The sequence below is a fragment of the Schistocerca americana genome, chromosome 2 (assembly GCF_021461395.2).
Source record: "Schistocerca americana isolate TAMUIC-IGC-003095 chromosome 2, iqSchAmer2.1, whole genome shotgun sequence".
NCBI classification, from domain to species: domain Eukaryota; kingdom Metazoa; phylum Arthropoda; class Insecta; order Orthoptera; family Acrididae; genus Schistocerca; species Schistocerca americana.
In genome coordinates, this window is record NC_060120.1 from 642,183,721 (window position 1) to 642,205,213 (window position 21,493).

The following is a 21,493-nucleotide window of genomic DNA, read 5'->3' on the forward strand; positions in this document are numbered from 1 at the left end:
GAGGAAAAACTTTATTTTAAACATCTATAGGATTTTGCAGTAACGACGAAAATATCTGATTAAAATGGATAGAAATTGAAGACGGTGCAGACTTCGTGAGACGTGAGCACAGTCTAGTTTATATCGATGAATGGCGACTGAGCAATTAATTGATTTCCTAGTTTCCTCATAGCACATTGCACATAATTCTCTACAAGGGAGGCTACAAACAGTAGCAACCAGGACGTATTGCTGCAAATTTTTAACGATGCATGTAGAAAAGGAAAAGTTATCACGCTGTTTTTACCCTTGAACAATTTATTTAACGCAGAAAACTTGAACTGAGGATTGCATGGAGCACAAAATGCTCAAGCCCCATGCAGACGACTGCTTAAACTGGGCACGCAAACAACAGGATAACAGTAGTTTTACTTCCTTTGAAGTTTATTACTAACACCTATTCAGAGTTCACAAAATTTCTCATTACGAATGAACTTGGGTATATCATTTTGGACTTAAACTACCCGCTGACTGGAAAGCATTAAAATATTATTTCTTGGAGTCATATGTTTTCTGAACGTTTTGGCGCTGCCCGCCACAATTTCCACTCCTCTGATAACTGATTTGATTCAAAGTACATCTTCTACCCAAAGTCCTAATTATTTGTTGGTTACGTTGCAGTCTCCATCTTCCTCTGCAGTTTCTACCACCTAGAGCTCCTTCCTGTAGTTGTTTTCCACTAATCCTCTCCCCGCCAGTTTCGCAGAGAATCTCATCGTTTCTTATCAGTCCATCTTTCAACATCCTAGCATAGCAGTTCCTTCGTTTTCTGGTTTCTGGTGATACCCTTTTATGTAATGCTGTACACCAAACGCACATTCTCAGAAATTTATTCTCCAAATTACTTCTTTCAGTCAGGAATGGTCTCTCTGCCTGTGCAAGTTGGCTTTTTACTTTATCCATGTGTTTCACGTCGCTTGTTATTTTGCTTCCCACATGACAGAATTCCCTCTGCTCATGGTCCAAAATTTTTATTTTAAATCTATCTATAATATTAGTCATTTCTGCTACTCCTCATTACTGTCGTCTTTCTTTGGTTTACTCTCAGTGCACAGTTTGTGGTTGTACCCTTTTCATTCCATTCAGAAGGTCCTGCAATTGCTTCTCTGTTCAACAGAGGATACCGGTGTCATCAGCGAATCTTGTCCATGGCATCCTTTCACCCTGAGTTTTAATCCATCTTCTGAACATTGGCTTTTACTTTTGTCACTGTCTTTTCGATGTAAAACCTGAACAGTGGGTGAAAAAGATTAAATCCAAGTCTGAAATCCATCCTAAGTCCAGCGCAAAATTATGGTCTTCTATTCTTAAACTATTCTCTTCATAAAAGTAAATCACCGGCTGCCAACCAGTCGTTGGTAGAGAATGAACGCAATTTTTTTTAAAAAAATTATAATTCCATTCAAGTATCATTATTACTTCTTAAAGTCATGATAAACAAGCAGCGTCCTTTTTGCGTATTATTACGTGAAATAGGTGTCAATGTTACATAATAGCTAACATGCCTTGAAATATGAAGAAATGCAACTAATTAACTCACTCAAGCAGTCTTCTGCTTTTGTAATGCTGCCTTTTCCACAGGCTATGTTCCCTTTTCATGTTTACAGAGATTTAGCTCATAGGATTCAGATTATTGGCTTTATTTTAAAGAACTAGTATTAGATAACTCAGAAGCCACTAAAGTCAGAGAGAGTTTAGGATTTTTCAGCGCTGTTTGTGCTCAGAATAATGAACATCAGAATTTCTATACTGAGTGTGCAGAAGTAGAAGTTCCTCCAAGAAATAAATGCCAGTTGAATGAAGTTAGCAGTCGAAGTAACACAAGCAGAAATTTCAAACGAAGGAGAAAGTTGCATACGAAAATAGTGGACGATAAGCAGTGCCCTTGTAAGTACATACCAGCAGTTCCTCGTCGTCTTCATCATACGGAAACGTCAGGTTTCCATTGTAAGCAACTTTGCAATGTTCAAAAGTGTATAACACATTGAATTCAATACCAAGACTGCCAATATCAGTGCAAGGTGAAAACTCCTCTAAGTCGATCTCGTACGGGCCCTGTCAACAAAACAGTTACTCTTATTAGGCTGTCACATGTCCTAATGGTAGACTAATGATATCTTTCATTTATTCAGACTTTCGAAATTAGGCTTACATTGCACTGCATCAAAATAGAAATTTGTGACCATAATTTTTTTAAATAAACAAGACACAGTTATCAGATATTGCAAAAATGTAGGAGAGTCTGTTCCAGTTCTTTAAAATGTATGTCATACGTATTTCAAGAAAGCTCCTGGTTCATTTTGAGTCTTTTCATTGGTCGTAATGTAGAGTTCATGTCTCTGGTAGCCAAAATGAAACCATTTTCTATGTGTGCTGCAAACAGACCGCAGTAGATTAAATTCAAAATCACATGATTTTGACGGATCCTTCAGTTACATTTAAAAGATATTTTATAAAATTTCTATGTTGATTAACGTTTCATAGCTGGGGTCTACAGCCACGTAGAACTTATTAAAAGACAAGATATGAGCCACTAACTTTTTACAATCAATGGCGAAAATATTGTATTTTAAAAGATTATCAGTGTGTTTCTACTGTTGTCAGATGCTTAAAACTTGAAGCTTTCATGAAAGCAAAATGTAATTTTAGACATAATTATTTTCGAAGCCTAATTTTTTTCATGTCTTCGGAATACGAAACATCAGAAAACACATAAAATAGTGGAAATGATCCTCACAGGCTTCATTTGACAGCATTCATAGCCCGTACCAGTGACAAATATTGAAAAACTGGCAAGATATGACTTGTGAGAATGCCAAGAAACTGTGCTCCCCTCACTGGTACTATTTTTCATGGTGCTGATATCCATGGCAATCTTTATGACAATGTCTGTCGTAGAAAACAAAATAATTTACATGACACAGCACCAGTTAAAAAACAGCATCTTTAAAACTGGATAATAACTCTGATGGCATATGGAATTTTACATGTCACTGATGTAGTGAATGTTTGGACTGCGTAATATGTACAAGAATTTAAATATTTAATTCAGTAACTTATTCGTGTTAGTCACTACTATTGAGAGAAAATTGGCTGAAATGTGAGTTTATGAAAAAACATGACAGAGAAAAGAAAACTAAAATGTCAGAACCGTGAAGAAACTATGCAGCATGGAGGTATAGCTGAATAACAAGCGTTAACACGAAACTTCTTTTGAAGTAAGTTTTTAATCTAAACTATAATATGTAAGGAAGAAGAACTATATGGAAAATTAAACTACATGCAGAAAATTGAAAAGTATTTATCTACTAAATGTGCTTTGACATGCCAATCAAATTTATGTATTACAGACACATTATCCCACTCATACATTTCACTACATTCCACATTAAAATTCAGATATGGCAACATTGTATACTTATTGTATGGCCTTATTCACTGGAAATCGAAAAGTCCCTCATACACCCAATCAAGAAAAAAATTCATCATTTAAAACTGTGCCAACACGAAAAAAAATTTAAACCAGCTGATAGAGTGCTATGAAATATCTCAGCTCATAATGAAAATTTTCTTTAACTTTTTCCAAGTTTTGTATTAAAAAAATCACCTTACAATTCTAAATTCGTCATTTTGCTGAAATCTGGAAGATATTTTTTCTGTAAGGCATCTCGATATCATAATACTGTGAAAGACAAATTTCAGCTTCTGTCCCTACACATTCTTGAAGATCAACATATCAACATGATTTAGCTGGAATTCGATCGACTTCCACAAGCTCTGCTATTTATTCTCCAAACGAATAACATGTCTTAACCATTTTGGTCACAGAACATGCAAGGTGAAGCTAATTTTAGAGTATTGGACCTGAAAATTTGCATGAAACACACACACACGCACACACACACACACACACACACACACACACACACACACACACACACACACACACACATAAATCGACGGTATAATTAGCACAAATTGTATGGATGCCAAATTGAATGGAGAAATTAACGTGAACTGGCACGAACTGATTGTGTATGAAAAACTAAATGAAAAGTGACAGAGTGAAATTATTATGAAAATCTGATTACATGGGGTAATAAGGCAGTAAATTAGTTCGTCAGCATAATTCAAACATTCAGACAAGTTGATCATAGCTAAGAAATGCTTTATATTTTAGCCTTACAATACAAATAAACAGAAGAATGTGTGATAAATGCCACATCAAGAAAAGTAATGACGAGTGAGGGAATGAATTAGAAGAGTCAAGGATAATATTGAAATAAGAAATAAATATCAAGTTAGTTAATGACTAAAGGAGGAAATAGATAAAAGGCCCCCTACAAATTTTACGTGCCCTAAAACGTGACCAAATTAAGAAATGTTCTAGGATAAAAAGTGAGAAATATATCATAGCTGTAGGAAACTGAATAAAGAAAGTAAAAGTGAAAAATGTAACAAATAAGTTATTAGATTCTACATACCTGCGAAGGAATATGATTAAATTACATACCGGGATACAAAGCTTTAGAACTTTATACGATGCACATATGAAACTATGAAAAACTCCACACGTTGTGCAACATTCGTTTTTACGACCTAACTGAAAAGTGACTCTTCCTATGCTGAGACAGATGGAAAACCTATGCCTGTGTAAGACGACAACTAAACTATACATGTTTCTGTGACCTTTGAACAGATGTCGTCGAAGAAGATGTAAGTATAGCTTCACACGCAACTTTCAGTGAGAATTACAAAAAATATTTTCCACAGCTCAGATCGCAAGCTATATTCCTTCACCTATACAACGACACCCAGCATACCATTAAGAGGGTCAAGGAAGAGGGTCTTTCCCATTGTACCACTTATCAGGGCTCCTTCCCGTTCCATTTAGAATGTTTCTAGATTCTTCACTAAGACTATTTATTTACACAACATGAGCGAGATTTCGCGCTATGTTGGTTGTCTATAGTGGTCTATCTGTCACGTTCATCAGCATTTCCGTGACTCCCTTCCATGGCCGAAAAAACCTGTAACCAATCGTGCACACTTCTTTCTACATGTTCAGTATGCTCTGTTAACCCTATCTGATATGAGTTCCACACATCTGAGTAATATTCTAGAATGAGCTGCACCAGTGTTTTGAAGCCACCTCCTTTGTAGACGGATTTCACTTTCCTGGTATTCTACCAACCAGTAGAACTCTGCTACCTGAATTAAGTATGACTAAAGTCACATGATAATTCCATTTTATACCCTTCAAATTGCTACACCCATGTATGTGTTGACCGATTCCAGTTGTGACTCAACGATATTTAGTCAGAGGATATAACGTTTATTACATTTTATGATGTACACAGGTGTACGTCTCTGAACAGTTAAATCACTTGCAACAAAATTTATCTCAGTCACATTTTTTATGTGATGAAAATTATCTTACATGTTTTGATATTACATTACTTTCGAAGACTATAAAGCAATATGTACAAGGTATCACAAACTGGTAATGATTACATAAATGTTACAATGAAACTGCTAAAGTTTGCCAAGAATTTCATCAAATTTTAAAAAAATATATAAATAACCTTCTTACTAAATTACTGTTGACTATACCGATGTATGGGTACTTGTGCCTAGCCATATGCTGTGTACCACAGCCAGGTGCTTTATGCTATGTGATCTTAATAGAGGCCAGTAACAGGAGGGCGCTAGTGTAGCGATCAATCTGCCAATTACCTACAGACTTGCGCACACCAGTTTTTAAAAAAAATTAAAAATATAAAAGAAGTTCCGCAGCAACCTTCAGACTAGTAAAATGTCTTTCACATATGCCCTACAAGTAGTTGCATTGTAAAATAATACAATCGAATTACAACGCAAACCGACAGAAGGCTTTGCTTATGAAGAAAATTACTATGTAGAGTTGCATCACAAACCAATAGATGGTGTTGCTTATGGTTACAAAATAAAACATAACGTATGCAGTCAATTCCAAACTCGTAATACATCTTACATTAAAATTATTTACAAAGGTACGTGTCACACTGCAAATGCTAAAATGCAGTGATAAATAGAGTAATATTGCTGTAGTTGGTATCTTACTTATGACCCATACAGGGCTGCAACCTCAGTGCAGACGTTGACTACAATATGCAGCTTATCATGGGCACAATATGAACCTAACTGAATTACATATAACCATCAAGAAACAATACAACATGCATGTATCCCAGTGCATATGCATAAACCTCTGGATACATTTTTATGCAGCTCACAATTATTGAACTATATGAAATAAAATCGTCATAACTGCTGAACAGTTTGAGTTAGGACGTTCAAACTACTCTGGAGGCTGCAGGGCATGTTGGGAATTAATATGCGCATGAATGGTATGGTTTGGCGACGAACCCCACTTTCATTTTGATGGGTTCATCAATAAGCAAGATTGTCGCATTTGGGGGACTGGGACTCCGCATTTCGCGATCGAGAGGTCTCTTCACTCTCAGTGGGTGACTGTGTGGTATGCAGTGTCCAGCCATGGAATAACTGGTGCGATATTCCTTGATGGCACAGAGACTCCGAACGGCACGTGAAGGTTTTGGAAGATGATTTCATCCCCATTGTCCAAAGTGACCCTGATTTCGTCAGGATGCGGTTCATACAAGACGGAGCTCGACCCCATCGAAGCACGACAGTGTTTCATGTCCTGGAGGAGCAATTTGGGGACCGCATTCTGGCTCTGGGGTACCCGGAGACACTGGCATGGGACTCGATCGGCCGCCATATTCTCCGGATCTGAAGACATGGGACTGCTTTTTGAGAGGGTATACTGAAGACAATGTGTAGAGCAATAACTCGAAAACCATTTCTGAGCTGAGAAGAGCCATTCATGAGGTCATCGACAGAATCGATGTTTCGACACCTCAACGGGTCAGGCAGAATTTCGGTATTTTTTCTGCGCCACATCATCGCCAATGATGGAAGGCATATAGAAGATGTCATAACCTAAATCTGAATCTCTGCAGTGACGTTTACATGTTGAATAAAGTGTGTGCACACCGTAGTTTGTAACTGATTTACATTTTCTTTTCATATTGTTCAATAACTGTCACTCTGTATGTACTGTTTTCCTTGTCTACATGAATAAAAGAAGGAAGGTAAGAACAAATCATTATGAAGTGGTGCGGGAAGAAGAGGGGATGGGGGGAGAAGAACGGCAAGGAGAGGGTTAGGATGAACTGAGGGTCAATATGGGGGCTGGTAGAGGGTATGATAGCGCCGATAGCAATATCTAAGAAGACTGGAACGGGGAAGGAAGGACGGAAGGGCTAAGAGGGATGGGGAGGGGTTGGGAAGCGAGAGGTAAATTGCAGAGGTTTTCAACAGAAAAGAAAGAAGGTCTGAGACATATAAATTGCCAGTTACACTTGTTGTGCAATTAATTGCACTGTAACCATGGGTGGGTTCCCATCCCAAAATAGGTGACACTGGAAACAAGGATAGGGATAAGGTTAACCTTGGCACCATTTTGAAATCTTGTCAAGACCACGGTGAGTATTCATACACAATTTTTGTTCAAACAGTATTTGCATCATCTGTGAAAAGTCTCAAGGTATCAGTAAAATTGTCTGCTAGGTCATCAACAGACAACACGAACAACAAGGGTAGCATTACACTTCCCTGGCACACTGTTGAGTTCGTTCTACGTCTGTTGGTGAACCCAGCCTAGACAACGAGCTGCATCCTCTGTTCCTATTTACATATCGTAGCAAACCAAGACGATTGTCCCACAGTTTTGACTTCTACAGAAGGTAGAATAGCTTCTACAGCCGGCCGGTGTGGCCAAGCGGTTCTAGGCGCTTCAGCCTTGAACCACGCGACCGCTACGGTCGCAGGTTCGAATCCTGCCTCGGGCATGGATGTGTGTGATGTCCTTAGGTCAGTTAGGGTTAAGTAGTTCTAAGTTCTAGGGGGCTGATGACCTCAGATGTTAAGTCACATAGTGCTCAGAGCCATTTGAACCATTTGAGCTCCCACAACACATAAATATAATTATTTGAGGTTCAGGAGAAAGCTTTAATCTGGTATCCATGTCCATATGTGGGACGATAATGCATAATACAGTCTCAGAACACAATGATGGCCGTTCTTTACATTGAATAACATTACTGAAGTAGTCGCAACTATTTATAGTTCTTGCACTGGATAATTGTTCTGCACAGAAGCATTTTAGCCTAATATGACAGTCAGGAATAGCCTTTTACTAGCTCACTGGTCTATCTGAACTATGATGAAGGTGCTGTCAGAGCGGGTGAGCGGCCCTGCACTCTGGTGTAAGTCGATTTCCTTACAATCGCGGTGTACAGCACTTCTGGAGAGCGTGTCTTTGTCTATCATTTGTGGCTGCGTCTGGCTATGGCTTTCTTTAGCTTGTGGTTGCGTCGTGAGGTACCAACATTACCACGGGACCTCACTCTTCATATGATGCCACATCCCACTCCACAAAACCATGTGTCGAGCACTGTCGTTTTCATCATACTGTCTGCACCGCGGTGTCCACCTTGCGAGTGACCAGGAACACTGGGTGAAGAACTGGCCACAAGGTGCCCCCCCCCCTCCCCGCTGCCTACATCTAGGGACCAAGAAACCATTAGGCCGAGGGTGAAAAGCAGCAGTAGTTATATAGTAATGCTGTTGTTGGTACATAAGTGTTGAAAATTTACTGGTGTGAACGCTGGTCTTCTTGTCCATCTTGTCAGTGGAGTCACACTTCAAGAAGACCAGGGCTCCTCTGAAGCAAACAGGGTTGCCTAATATGATCATCAGACAACTATGGGCAAAAGCACCAGTGCCAACTAGACTATATAGACTGTGTAAAATGCATAGGAGGGTGTCCCCCTACTCCCAATTGTCGGTAATGATGAGGCACCTACATACGCAATAGCCAAGTACCTGAAAAACCTGCTGTCTCCGTATGTGGGGAAGTGTGTTCACCACATTCGAATCTCAGAAGACTTCCTGCAATGCCTCAAGCAACTACGCATCATAGATTCAGAAACAATGGTTAGTTTTGATACGGTATCACTGTTCACTGGGGTCACACTGAAAGACTCACTAGAACTGATAGCGGAGAAATTTGACGGTGCTCTGTTGGACCTGTTCAAGCGTACACTGACATCCACGTATTTCTTGTTCGGGAACCAATATTACAAGCAAAACTGAAGTTGTAGCTATGGGTAGCCCATGTCTCCTACGGTTGCCCAGATGTTTATGGAGGGATCTCAGGAGAGGACATTAGAGAGAGCCAGATATAAAATACCACGCTTCGTCAGGTATGTGGATGATACCTTTGTGATCTGGCCTCATGGGAAGGACAGGCTCAATGACCTCCTTGAAAATCTTTAGTCATGCCACGCAAATATCAAGTTTACCATAAAACTGGAGAAGAATAGCCAGCTGTCGTTTCTGGATGTACTAGTCAAAAGGAAATCCGATGGATCAATTGGCCACAATGTGTATCGAAAACCAACACAAACTGATTTATATCTACAGGCCAGCAGCTGTCACCACCCTGTGCATAAGAATGGGGTACTTAAGATATTGGTCCACAGAGCAGGGGCCCTGTCAGACCACGAGAGTCTACCCATAGAAATAGAACATCTTAAAACTGTGTTCTGCAAAAATGGATATACGACCAAATAAACTACGGCGGCACCAACCAGAGGCTACACCACAGGTTCCAGAAGCAGAGCAAGATGAAGCAAAGAAGGTGGCGTTTCTGCCCTATGCTGGTTCTATTTCTGCCAGAATCAGTAGGATTCTCCGTGAACACAATATCAAGTGTGTTTTTCGTCCATCCAGTAAGATCGGAGGACTGGTGGGGAGTGTTGAAGACGACACGAGTTTACGAAAACCAGGGATTTATCATGTACCTTGCGAAGTGGCTTGTCTACCTTGGCCAGACGACAGTGCATATCAGGTGCAAAGAACATTAGAGGCACGCACGATTAAGACAGGTGATGAAGTCAGCCATTGCTGAACACAGTCTAGAACTAGATCATACCATCAATTATGATGAAACCAAGATTCTAACTCAGGCACCCAGATAATGGGACAAAGTTATAAGGGAATCGACTGAGATAAAAGTGACTGACAATCTCATGAACCGCGACATGGGGTTACAGCTAAGTAGAGCCTGGGAACCTGCTCTGGAATTGTTAAGGGAGCAATGGGGACAGCTGCATCTCACCACGAATAGAAGAACGAAAGGCTTGGATGTAGAAAACGTAGTGCCAGGCGCAGCGGGCCGAAGATGAAACGTCCAGGAGCGGGTCCAACGGGTGCGGATCGCAGACGGAACATTCAGAATCGCAACGGATCGGAAACGGAACGGCAACGCTCCAGCAGATCGCAGTGAGCGGGAGCCAACCGTAAGGGGAACGCCTGGTACCTCAGACGGAATTATAAACGCACCAGATCGAAGGTGGAACACCCAGGAGCGGATCTGGTGGGCGCGGAAAACTGAGGGAACATCCAGAACCGCAGCGGACGGAGAACGGAACGGTAGTGTTCCAGAAAATCGCAGTGGGCAGGCGGGGACCGCAAAGGGAACGCCTGCCACCGCCGGTGGAGGGGGAAGTACACAGACATAAATACTGAACTAGGTCCACTCGAGGAGCAGTCCCATGTCGCACCTGATGAAGGTTACGAGCTATGTTACAGAAATAACAAGCAAATACGACGCCGATATCCGGCATAACATCCGACAACCCAAAATGTCATTAAATCGCCGGTAAAGCCAAGTTCCCCTTTAGCATTTGGTCTATTACTGGAGCACCTGTTTGTGGCCCAGCTCTTCATGGACTTCTGCAATACATGAGCCATGGATGGTCTCACAGTTTGAGAGAAATCCCCCTCCCCGCCAGTGGCTTGTCGCTGCTTCTCCTACTGTAATATGCTATCAGTATAATCAAGTGTCCTGTTGCTGCATACAGAGAATGACGATGCACAGATTGTGATTCCTCAGACCCTCGACTGGATAGTTTTGTCTTTGTTACACAAAAGCCACTGGGGCGTAGCAGCTCACCCGATGCCATGGCATCCACGTTTAAAGTGCCTACAACGTTCATTGAAATATAAGTATCTCACTGATTGATGACTGTCACTTCCTTATGGTAAAATAGAGCGCGCGCGGTTGAGCACATGACTAGATATCGCTGCGCCGTCTGTACAGGCCTAACGATACATCTGCGCATGCGCGCTGGGTTCACTAACTTTTTGTCTGTTGAGTTTACAATACATTAGGAGAAGGAAATGCTGAACTGACACATGCAGTAGAATGCCATTTACGTAAGATGAAGACGAGGAAGAGGGAACTGCCACGAGCTGTAACTCCTGGAACTTGTAATCGCCTTGTATATTCAAAGCCGGCCGAAGTGGCCGTGCGGTTAAAGGCGCTGCAGTCTGGAATCGCAAGACCGCTACGGTCGCAGGTTCGAATCCTGCCTCGGGCATGGATGTTTGTGATGTCCTTAGGTTAGTTAGGTTTAACTAGTTCTAAGTTCTAGGGGACTAATGACCTCAGCAGTTGAGTCCCATAGTGCTCAGAGCCATTTTTTTTTTTTGTATATTCAATGCTTGAAAAAGTAAGACATTTCAAAAGTGACCGTGCAATGCGGAGGACACGAAGTTTTTCAACGACTGGATTCCATGCCGAATGCAATTCAAAACCGCCGTCTCGATTTATAAGAGACTCACTGTCAGACAGTCGTTTTTCCACGGATTCATTAACAACAGAACTCCAAAAGATAGACGTATGCGCCACAATTTTTGTCTCACTGTAATTCATTACGTGACCAGTGGAAATACAGTGTTCGGTGATGTCAGACTTACAAGGCTGAAGGAGGCGAGTATGCCGTTGATGATCTACAACGCGATCCTGCATAGTACGCGTTGTTTGCCCTATATAAGATTTGCCGCATTCGCACGGTATCCTGTAAGCACCTGCCTTGCGCAGCTCTAGGTCACCTTTGACAGATCCCAACAGCGACGAAATTTTTGCAGGAGGGCGAAAGATTGCTTTCGCTTTATATTATCTTAGTATTCTCCCTACTTGCGCTGAAATATTACCAACGTATGGTAAATAGGCAGTCGTTTTAAAGGCCTCTTCCTCTTTTCTGCTCTATCGTTTACAGGTCTGCAGCGCTCTCTCCACTTGCTGCGACATTCAGAAATACAGTCTGCACGTGCTCCAGTTCCGCCTGCGAAGTATTGGTGTCAGAGATGACGTGGGCTCTTTGAATCAAGGTCTTCAAAACACCCATCGCTTGTGCCGGAGGGTGGCAACTAGCGGCTTGCAAGTAAAGGACTGTGTGAGTGGGCTTTCTATATACTGAATAACCAAGTGTGCAAGTGTGCGTCGCACCAAGACGTCTAAACATGGCAGGCAACCCTCCTTCCCCAACTCCATAATAAATTTTATGTTTTCCTGTACGGAGTTTCGATGTTACAGAAACTCTCGCAGACGATTCAACCCAAGGGGTCAAAACTACAAAACTATCGTCAACATATCGCCAAAATACTGTTGGTTTAAAAGGTGAGTGCTCGCTCCTCAAATTTTTCCATAAAAAGGTTGGCCACCAGGGGACACAAAGGACTTCCCATGGCGACACCGTATGATTGCTCATAAAACTCGTTGTTAAATAAAAAATACGTGGAAGAGAGGGTGTGCTCAAACAGCGCTGTAATGTCAGCTCCAAACCTATTGCCAATGAGATGTAGTGAGTCCATAAGAGGTACATTTGTAAAAAGTGAAACCACATCAAAACTGACAAACAAGTCATTACTTCGCAGCTGCAATAACTTCAGTCTGTTGATAAATAAATAGAACTCTTCATGTGATGTGGACATTTTCCCACCATTAATTTGAGCAAAAACACGCCAAGTACTTTGCTAAGTCGTAGGTGGCTGCCCCAATATTACTCACAATTGGACGTAGTTGCACGTTATCCTTGTGGATCTTAGGCAATCCATACAGACTAGGTGGAACTGAACCAATTGGTTTGAGTCTCTTAATTACCTCCTTTGGTAAGGAACTGTTAGTCAGAAGTTCTGCTGTTTTCGCACCGTTCGGGTTGCAGGATTCTTATCGATTTTGCGATGTGTTGAGTCGCTTAATAAAACATTAATCTTATTAATATAGTCCTCCCGTAGCATTAAAACTGTAGCATTACCTTTGTCCGATTTAAGTACGACTGTATCCGGGTCTGCTCGCAAATTCCGGCGCACTTCCTCAACTCAACCTGTAGCAAGACGGCGCATAGCTGCTTCGATGTAATGAAGCACAGTGAGACAAAAGTAGTGGCCCATAGGTCTAACTCTTGGAGGTCTATTATTAATGGATCCGTGGAAATATCACTGTCTGACATGAGTCTCTTATTAATCGAGACGGCGGTTTTGAATTGCATTCGGCATGGAATCCAGTCATTCAAAAACTTCGTGCCCTTCGTAGTAGTACTGTGATAGAATCGAACTGATATCGATGCGACGGGTTATCACCACGGAGGGCGCGCGCGCAGTAGAATCGAACGCTCTCAAGTAGCGCACGCGCAACGCAAAGTGAATCCACCTAGCATGTGCCGGTGCATTTTCGCCAGTATCACCTGAAGATGTCCAGAAGACTCTGCGCCGAAATATTGTGGCAGGTCTTCCGAAATTTTGTGGAAGGTGTATGGAATTGTTTAAAAGAAACATATCGTCTCTGGGACTGGGGGAAACAAGAGACCGGAGCGCAATGGAGCTTTTTGAAGAAAATGAGATAATTGTGACTGTCATGTGAAGAAACACAAAGAATTAAAGATATTAGCTCCATTGGGCATTGGGAATGGGACATACTGAAAATTTGTACCGCACCGGGATTCGAACTCAGGTCTCCTGCTCACTAGGCAGATGCGCTGACTACTACGCCATCTGAACACAGATGTCACCACAGTCGCACAGACCACCCTAATACACCTACCCGTCAGACTCAAATTCTGAACTTATACCACACACTACTGATATAGTGCACCCACTCATTAGCTTCATTACTCGCGGCATCTCGCCGACTCCCATAAGATTTCGAACTTGCTGTGCGTCTGCACTGAAGAGGGTATTGCTCGTCATCGCCTTAATTATGTATGTGGTGCTTATTCTTTCGGACCTGTCCGAATCAACAGACATCACGTCTATCAAATGAAGACGGGTTAGTGCCCACCACGTCCGCGGCATCCTATGACTCTACGTGCGTCCTAGATCTTGACAAAAGGCGATCACTTCAGAAAGCTCAGGTTTTATTGGGTGGGTACGAGTTTGGCTAACGAGGCTTTCCAAAGCTGGGGACAGGTGTGCACCGGTAGTCGTCTGTAACTGTAAGTTCAGTGCCAACTTCAACGACCACAGTTCGGCAAGGAAGTGGAACACTGTGTGTCAGGGGATCGATGTTTGAGCTGAAGGCCTCGGCCCTCGAGGATAGTACACACCTCGTCAGAAAACAACCTCAGGTTGTGCTGTGTGCGGATGGAGTGGGTAGCTGTTGAGGCGAAACGTGTCTTTAGTAGGTAGATCCCGGAGAAGCTGCCGCATCTCAGTTATGTATAAGGCTTCACCAAAATAACTATGCTATATTCGCGCGCATCGTTCTTACCCTAGCCGCTCGTGGAATCGAAGTGGCTCATGATTTAATAAAGAGAAAATGTTCCAATGGATCAGATGGACCTGTTCATCAAAGAGAGCTCCACAGACTATCCCCCCAGAGTAATTAACAATCTATATAAGAAGCATGGATAGTAGAGTGGTACAGCTGCATAAAAATGTATTTTTAGCTATTAAAATGTGAGGACTGAAGTTTGAAAATATGTTTCCTGCCTATCGCTCTGGAATGTACAGGTGTTGGACTAGACTAAATAAACAACGCGAAAAATGCATGCTTGAACGTAAATAGAATGGCTCTGAGCACTATGCGACTTAACTTCTGAGGTCATCAGTTGCCTAGAACTTAGAACTAATTAAACCTAACTAACCTAAGGACATCACACACATCCATGCCCGAGGCAGGATTCGAACCTGCGACCGCAGCGGTCACGCGGTTCCAGACTGAAGCGCCTTTAACAGCACGGCCACACCGGCCGGCGAACGTAAATAGAGATGCTAGCCATATCTGCAGCGAGCGCTGCTGTATTTGCCCACGAACGCCAACTTGTGCAACGCCCTCAGTAAGTTTCATGTGTCAGTTTGGTCGGAACAGTGTTCTTTGTAGTTGTTAGCGCATTATGTTGGAGCCAAGTGAGCTCGAACGTGAGAAAATTGTTGGAGCTCCGTAACCGAGGTAGCCGACGTGATCGGTGTTTCAGCATGTACCATATCAAAGATTTACGAGTATATTGGATACAGAGAAAGCGGAGAAACATCAGACGCTAAGCCACAAGACGGACGGAACAGTAAATTTATTGATAGTGACAGAAGGCAATTGAAAACGATCGTGACGAAAAATAAGAGGACGACAGCTGCAAAAGGCACTACAGAACTGTCGTACCTGTAAACATGAACACCAAACCACACGAAGCCTGGTGCTATAGGGCGAAATAGAATTCCAAAACTACTCATTAGTAATACAAATTCCCGCAATGATGATGAAGCTATAAAAACGTCAAATACCATTACTCCGCGAAAGCTCTGTAGAAGTATGTCTGAGAAGGCCGCGCGCAAAATCGCGATTTAGTGGCGGGAGGGAAGTACTGAATCTCAGTTCCTATTTGAGCTAGGAACGTGGTGTAAAACGCTTTTGGTTTAGTCCAGACCAGCAGCCATTTGCATTGCCATTCGAGCATCTATTTTATTGCAGGTATGTTACAGTCTATTGAGCAAAGTCTGAAAGTCGAACCGGGGCTGACACCCATGGAAGTTGTGTGAATCGATTAATTCCTTTTCCAAACTATTTTAATGAGGATGAAATTAATGCTTAGCTAATGCTGTCATGTGTATGTGCACATTTCGGATTTTGTGTGGAAAAACGTGGAAAACAGGTTTTAAAGCGCGCCTCTTATATATTTTACACGCGTACGAATCGTTCAAATTTTGCTACGGAAGATAAATGGATAAACTCAAAATGATTTTTTTTTATCCAATAATCTTTATCGATTGTCAAGATACTATAGTTGACAGACGAGCTAAATCTAGCACGTAAAATTCTGTCATATGTGTACTGAATGGGCGGAAACGGTTTAAAGTGATTCACATAAATAAAAAATGCATTCTTATGATAAAATTGGAAACTCGATTTTAAAAATCTAGCTTCATTCAGTTTTATGAAAGGTTTATCCCTTGCCTCGATATAAGCAACATGGCTTCAAAGACAATAAAAAACATACACCGGATCCGTCGTCGCCCGAGTCAACGAAAATCTGCATCGGTTACTAAGCTATGGTGGTATAATGTCGAAATTATGGCATAGTAAAAGCTGAGAACCAGAATAAAAAATCCTCCTATCACGGAACAAAAAAAGGCAAATATGTCGAGGGCGGGGTTAGAAAAGTAAAGGAAGGATTGTATGGCAAATTCTAAGATATTTGAATCAAAACATCTTGACATGTTCGCGAGTTTTTACGAGATAACCCTACTGTACGAGGACAGTGAGCTCTCTGAACTGTAAGGTGTTGACACACCTTCATCCGCTGATCCCGTGCCCAGAATCCAGAAGATTGTTTCGCCATAGTAAACTACATACTCGTATAATGTCATACGGCTGAAGACCATACATTTAATAGCCAAAAAAGGTTTTTGGTGATAAAATTTCTCGACGTGGATTTGTTCCTGGGTGGATGACATAATGTGTCACGTTACTATACTTGATACGTTGTATTTGTATTACTTGAACTGGTTACTAATATCAACAAGTAGAAAGGCGCGAATACGTCAAAGTGTTATGATTTAAATGTCTTTGAAGCTGCCAGATAAGTCGAATAGCTGGTTCCCTTCTTCTACAGCCTAAACTCTCTCCAGAAAATACTCGCCATTTTTGTGCTATGATAGGAGAATTTTTCATTCTGGTACAATAAGAGAGGAACGGCATTTGATCGGATGAGTCATGTTTCGCACTGTTTCCAACTTCTGACTGCGTTTACGTCCAGAGAGTGAAGCATTTCAGTGTTTCCTTCATGATTTGGGGAGCTGTACCGCGGTATTCCATGGATCCCGTTGTTATTCTGCAAGGTCGCGTTTCTGCCAAGGATTATGTGAACTTTTTGGCTGATCAGGTCCATCCCATGGTAGGAAGTCCATTCCGTGCAGACGACAGGGCCCCTGTTCGCACAGTTCAGGACTGATTTTCTTAGCACGAGGATGAGTTGCCGCATCTGCCATGGTTACCACAGCGACATCTCAGTATTATCGATCCTTTGTGATGTGCTTCGGAGAGAAAGGTGCGTATGTGGGTTCGTAGATTTTCCCGGCGAATGAGATGGTTGAAGGTCCCTCGGGCATGCAGCTGGGTTGACTGGTCGTTGTAGAACGAATTTTCGACGGCGTAACTTGCCATCATCATCAGGTTACTCCTGTTGACTGACGTCCTAGGCCGGCTGGTGGTGTGGTATATATGCCTGTCGCTTCTCCCCTCCTCTGACTCTGCGTATGGACCGAGGGATGTGCAGGCCGCGGTGGTGGGGGTAGCTTGCGCTGACGAGATGACTGATGGGCGTCAGTACGCATGCAGAACTTTTATTACTGGATTCCACGCTTGGCTGAGTTGAAATCCGCTGTCCTTGTTAATAAGGTTCTCGTGCAGCCGGATTTCAATCGCTTCCTTGTATACACAGTCCCAAAAGCGGTATGTGTTGTGCAGGACTTCTGTGTTCTCGTATTTCATACGATGATTTGTCTCGAGGCAATGTTCTGTGATTGCAAGAGCAGCGGAAACGGGGCACCACACCCGCCGAAGGCGGCATGCGTACTGACACCCATCAGTCATCTCGTCAGCGCAAGCTACCCCCACCACCGCGGCCTGCACATCCCTCGGCCCATACGCAGAGTCAGAGGAGGAGAGAGGCGACAGGCATATATACCACACTACCCGCCGGCCTGGGACGTCAGTCAACAGGAGTAACCAGATGATGATGGCACGTTACGCCGTCGAAAATTCGTTCTACAACGACCAGTCAACCCGGCTGCATGCCCAAGAGACCTTCAAGAAAGGTGCGTGATCGCCATACACCTCCCTAATCGTTACCTGAACTTGGCACGATATTGCAGAAAGAACGGTGTAAGAATACCCTGAATATAAATCATTTACCCACTTCGAGACGATTGGAAGCTATTTTGAATGGCAAAAACGCTTTTGCTACGCTGTCTTAGGCATGGTAAAGTGTTTTTGCTGTTTCCATATTTTTGTCCATCTCTATGTCATTATGTCGCCATAATCAACGATTTGGAAATACATGTTAGTAATAGAATCGAAGATCGTTGAAGAAGCTGACCCGTTACTTTAAATAAAGCGAGTGCCCTATTCTGAGGAAAAACAGTTGTACAAGTCTACGTAACCGGCTATATTCATATGATGCTCTCCCTCAGTGGTTGAAAACGGGTCAAGGAGGTCGAAGAGTCCACGTAATCGTAGACCAACAGCATAAGCTATAAGCAAGATTACACGCTTCTGCAAGTGTAGTTGCGAAGCAACCACAACGTCCTTTTCGGTGACAGACAAACCAGCAACACATAAGTACCGAGTGGACTAGCCAAACCACTACCAGTGGAGCAGAAAAAATGATAAGCAGAATTCAAAACTTCACCATTAAAAAGAAAAATAGAAGGAGAAGTGCAAAGCCGCCAAATCATCCAGCAGTCATTTTGTTTGTATGACAAATAGATGAAGGTAGTGTGGTAGAAAAAGTGTCTTCCAAATTCTCAACTGCCTTACGTCTGCAATCTCGGTAGCAACAAAAACAAGGGCAGTCATAGATAAACCTCTGCAATGAAATGACTCCCATACGCCAGTAGAGTCTGATAGCTTCAGGGTTCAGTTAGACAAACCAATAATCTTGATACATGGCAGACTCCTGTGCCTGTATCTTCAAGAAACCAATTTTAAAGCCTCTCACACTCCTGTACCATGAGGTCACAGTCTCATCTTAGTGGTGAGAGAGCTAAAGGTGAAGTTGCTATTTTCGTTCGTCAATTCTTCTCCTTATCCCAGCTTGCAGGCAGTGTCTGCAACACTGGAGGAACTGTGTCATATGTAATGAAGCTCCCTATTTCTGCCCCAAATGGTGAATTACTTTCTGAAGCTATTCAAGATCTTACTGAACAGCCTCCCTCCAGTCCCTTCTTCCTTTGTGGAGACCTTAATGCTTTTATTGTGCTGAGGATATCTACAGCAGATGTACTCTCAGTCGAACTGTTAAGGATCTTATTTCGTCAGAAGCATTACGTATTCTGAACAAGGGCAGACAACACTCTTTGGTTCTACCATGGGATCGTTCTCCGATAGATCTATACTGCCCTAACCTCAGTCAGTGGGACGGTACATGAAATTCAGTGACCAGTTCCCTATCTAGATACATCTGGCGAAGCAGACAGCCTAAGTCGGTTCTAAATGAGACTTTGCAAGCTATACAGAAACTGTCTGCATCTGAATGTCGATACAGCGACCATGATTGCGCAGATCACATTACGGTGTTAATCAATCCATCCCAAAGTCTTCAAGAAATATTTGGAGCCCTCTTACTACATGGTGATTTGGCGAGTGCATCTCTGCAATCACGGTCAGACGGATGGTTCAGTGTCCGACAAATTGCAGAGACCCTCGCATCTTTCCGTGTAACCTCTCTATTATGTCACATAAATGTTCGATTGGATTCACGGCGGGCGATATGGGTGGCCAAAACTGTTCACTCCAATTGTCTGGAGTGTTCTTCAAACCAATCAAGAACAACTGTGATCCGGTGACATGGCGCATTGTCATCCATTAAAAATTCCATCCTTGTCTCGAGACATGAAGTCCACAAATGGCTGAGAATGGTCTCCAAGTAGCTGAACATCCAGAGGGTTCAGTCCATTCAGTATAAATACAGACCACACCATTATGAAACAACCAGCAGCTTGCACAGGGCCTTGTTAACAAGTTGGGTGCATGGTTTCGTGAGATCCGCGGCAGACTCGAAGCCTATCATCAGCTCTTACTAACTGAAATCGGCACTAATTTGACCATACCATGGTTTTTCAATCGTCGAGTGTGCAACCGAGATTGTCACCACACCAGAGGAGGCGCCTCAGCCGATGTCGTGCTGTTAGCAAAGGCACCCGCGTCCGTCGTCTGCTGCCATAGCCCATTAACGCCGCCAAATTGCGCCGTTCTGTCTTAATGAACCCTTTCGTCGTACGTCATACACTCATTTCTGTGGTGATTTCATGCAATGTTGCTTCTCTGTTCACACTGACAACTCTACGCAAACGTCGTTAAGTGAAGAACGTCGGCCACTGCGTTATCAGTGGTGAGAGGCAATGTCTGAAATTTTGTAATATAGGGACACCCGTAACACTGTGAATCTCGGAATATTAAATTCCCTAACGATTTCCGAAATCGAATGTCCCATCGATCTAGCTACAGCTACCATTACACGTTCAAAGTCTGTTAATTCCCATAATCACTTGGGAAATCTCTGATGTGTTGGTAGAAGAGCCAACACTGTGTTGCTAGAGGAGGCCGAAATGCACGCGTTTGCTTACACGCAGACTGGCGAGAGGTCTGGAACAGGTCAAAGAAATAAGACTAGCAAAACAGGAGGTACTGGTAGAATACTTAACTTTAATCCATAATTGTAAAACATCGCTCTTGATGATACATTAATAGAATCTCAATATCAAATTCTATGGCGCCTTGCTAGGTCGTAGCAAATGACGTAGCTGAAGGCTATGCTAACTATCGTCTCGGCAAATGAGAGCGTATTTGTCAGTGAACCATTGCTATGAACGTCGGCTGTACAACTGGAGCCAGTGCTAGTAAGTCTCTCTAGACCTGCCGTGTGGTGACGCTCGGTCTGCAATCACTGACAGTGGCGACACGCGGGTCCGGCGTATACTAATGGACCGCGGCCGATTTAAAGCCTACCACCTAGCAAGTGTGATGTCTGGCGGTGACACCACAATCTCTTCGCATGAATCACCTGAGTGCAAGTGACAGCTCCGCCAATTCACTGCGCTTTGTACCCCGTGTACGCCGTACTTTCGCCATCTGTACAGGTGCGTGTCACTATCCCATGACTTTCATCACTTCATTGTAGTTGTACACCAGTGGATCTTTTTACTAAGTATGCGCCCCATGTTCCTTTTATTTACGTTCAAGGTCAACTGCCAGAGCCTGCACCACTCATCACCACACTGCTGGTCATGTGCGAAAGGATACTGTGTTCTGGCGTTGCTACTTTCC

The 21,493-nt window shown here is 42.7% G+C and overlaps 1 protein-coding gene across 1 annotated transcript in view; it reads right to left on the minus strand.

Moving 5' to 3' along the window:
* Positions 1-21,493, minus strand: part of LOC124594049 — a 151,165-nt gene that overhangs the window by 122,937 nt on the left and 6,735 nt on the right. Inside the window, exon 2 of the mRNA XM_047132399.1 lies at positions 1,939-2,094. Coding sequence (XP_046988355.1) covers positions 1,939-2,094 — 156 coding nt within the window. The remainder of the gene's footprint in view (positions 1-1,938; positions 2,095-21,493) is intronic.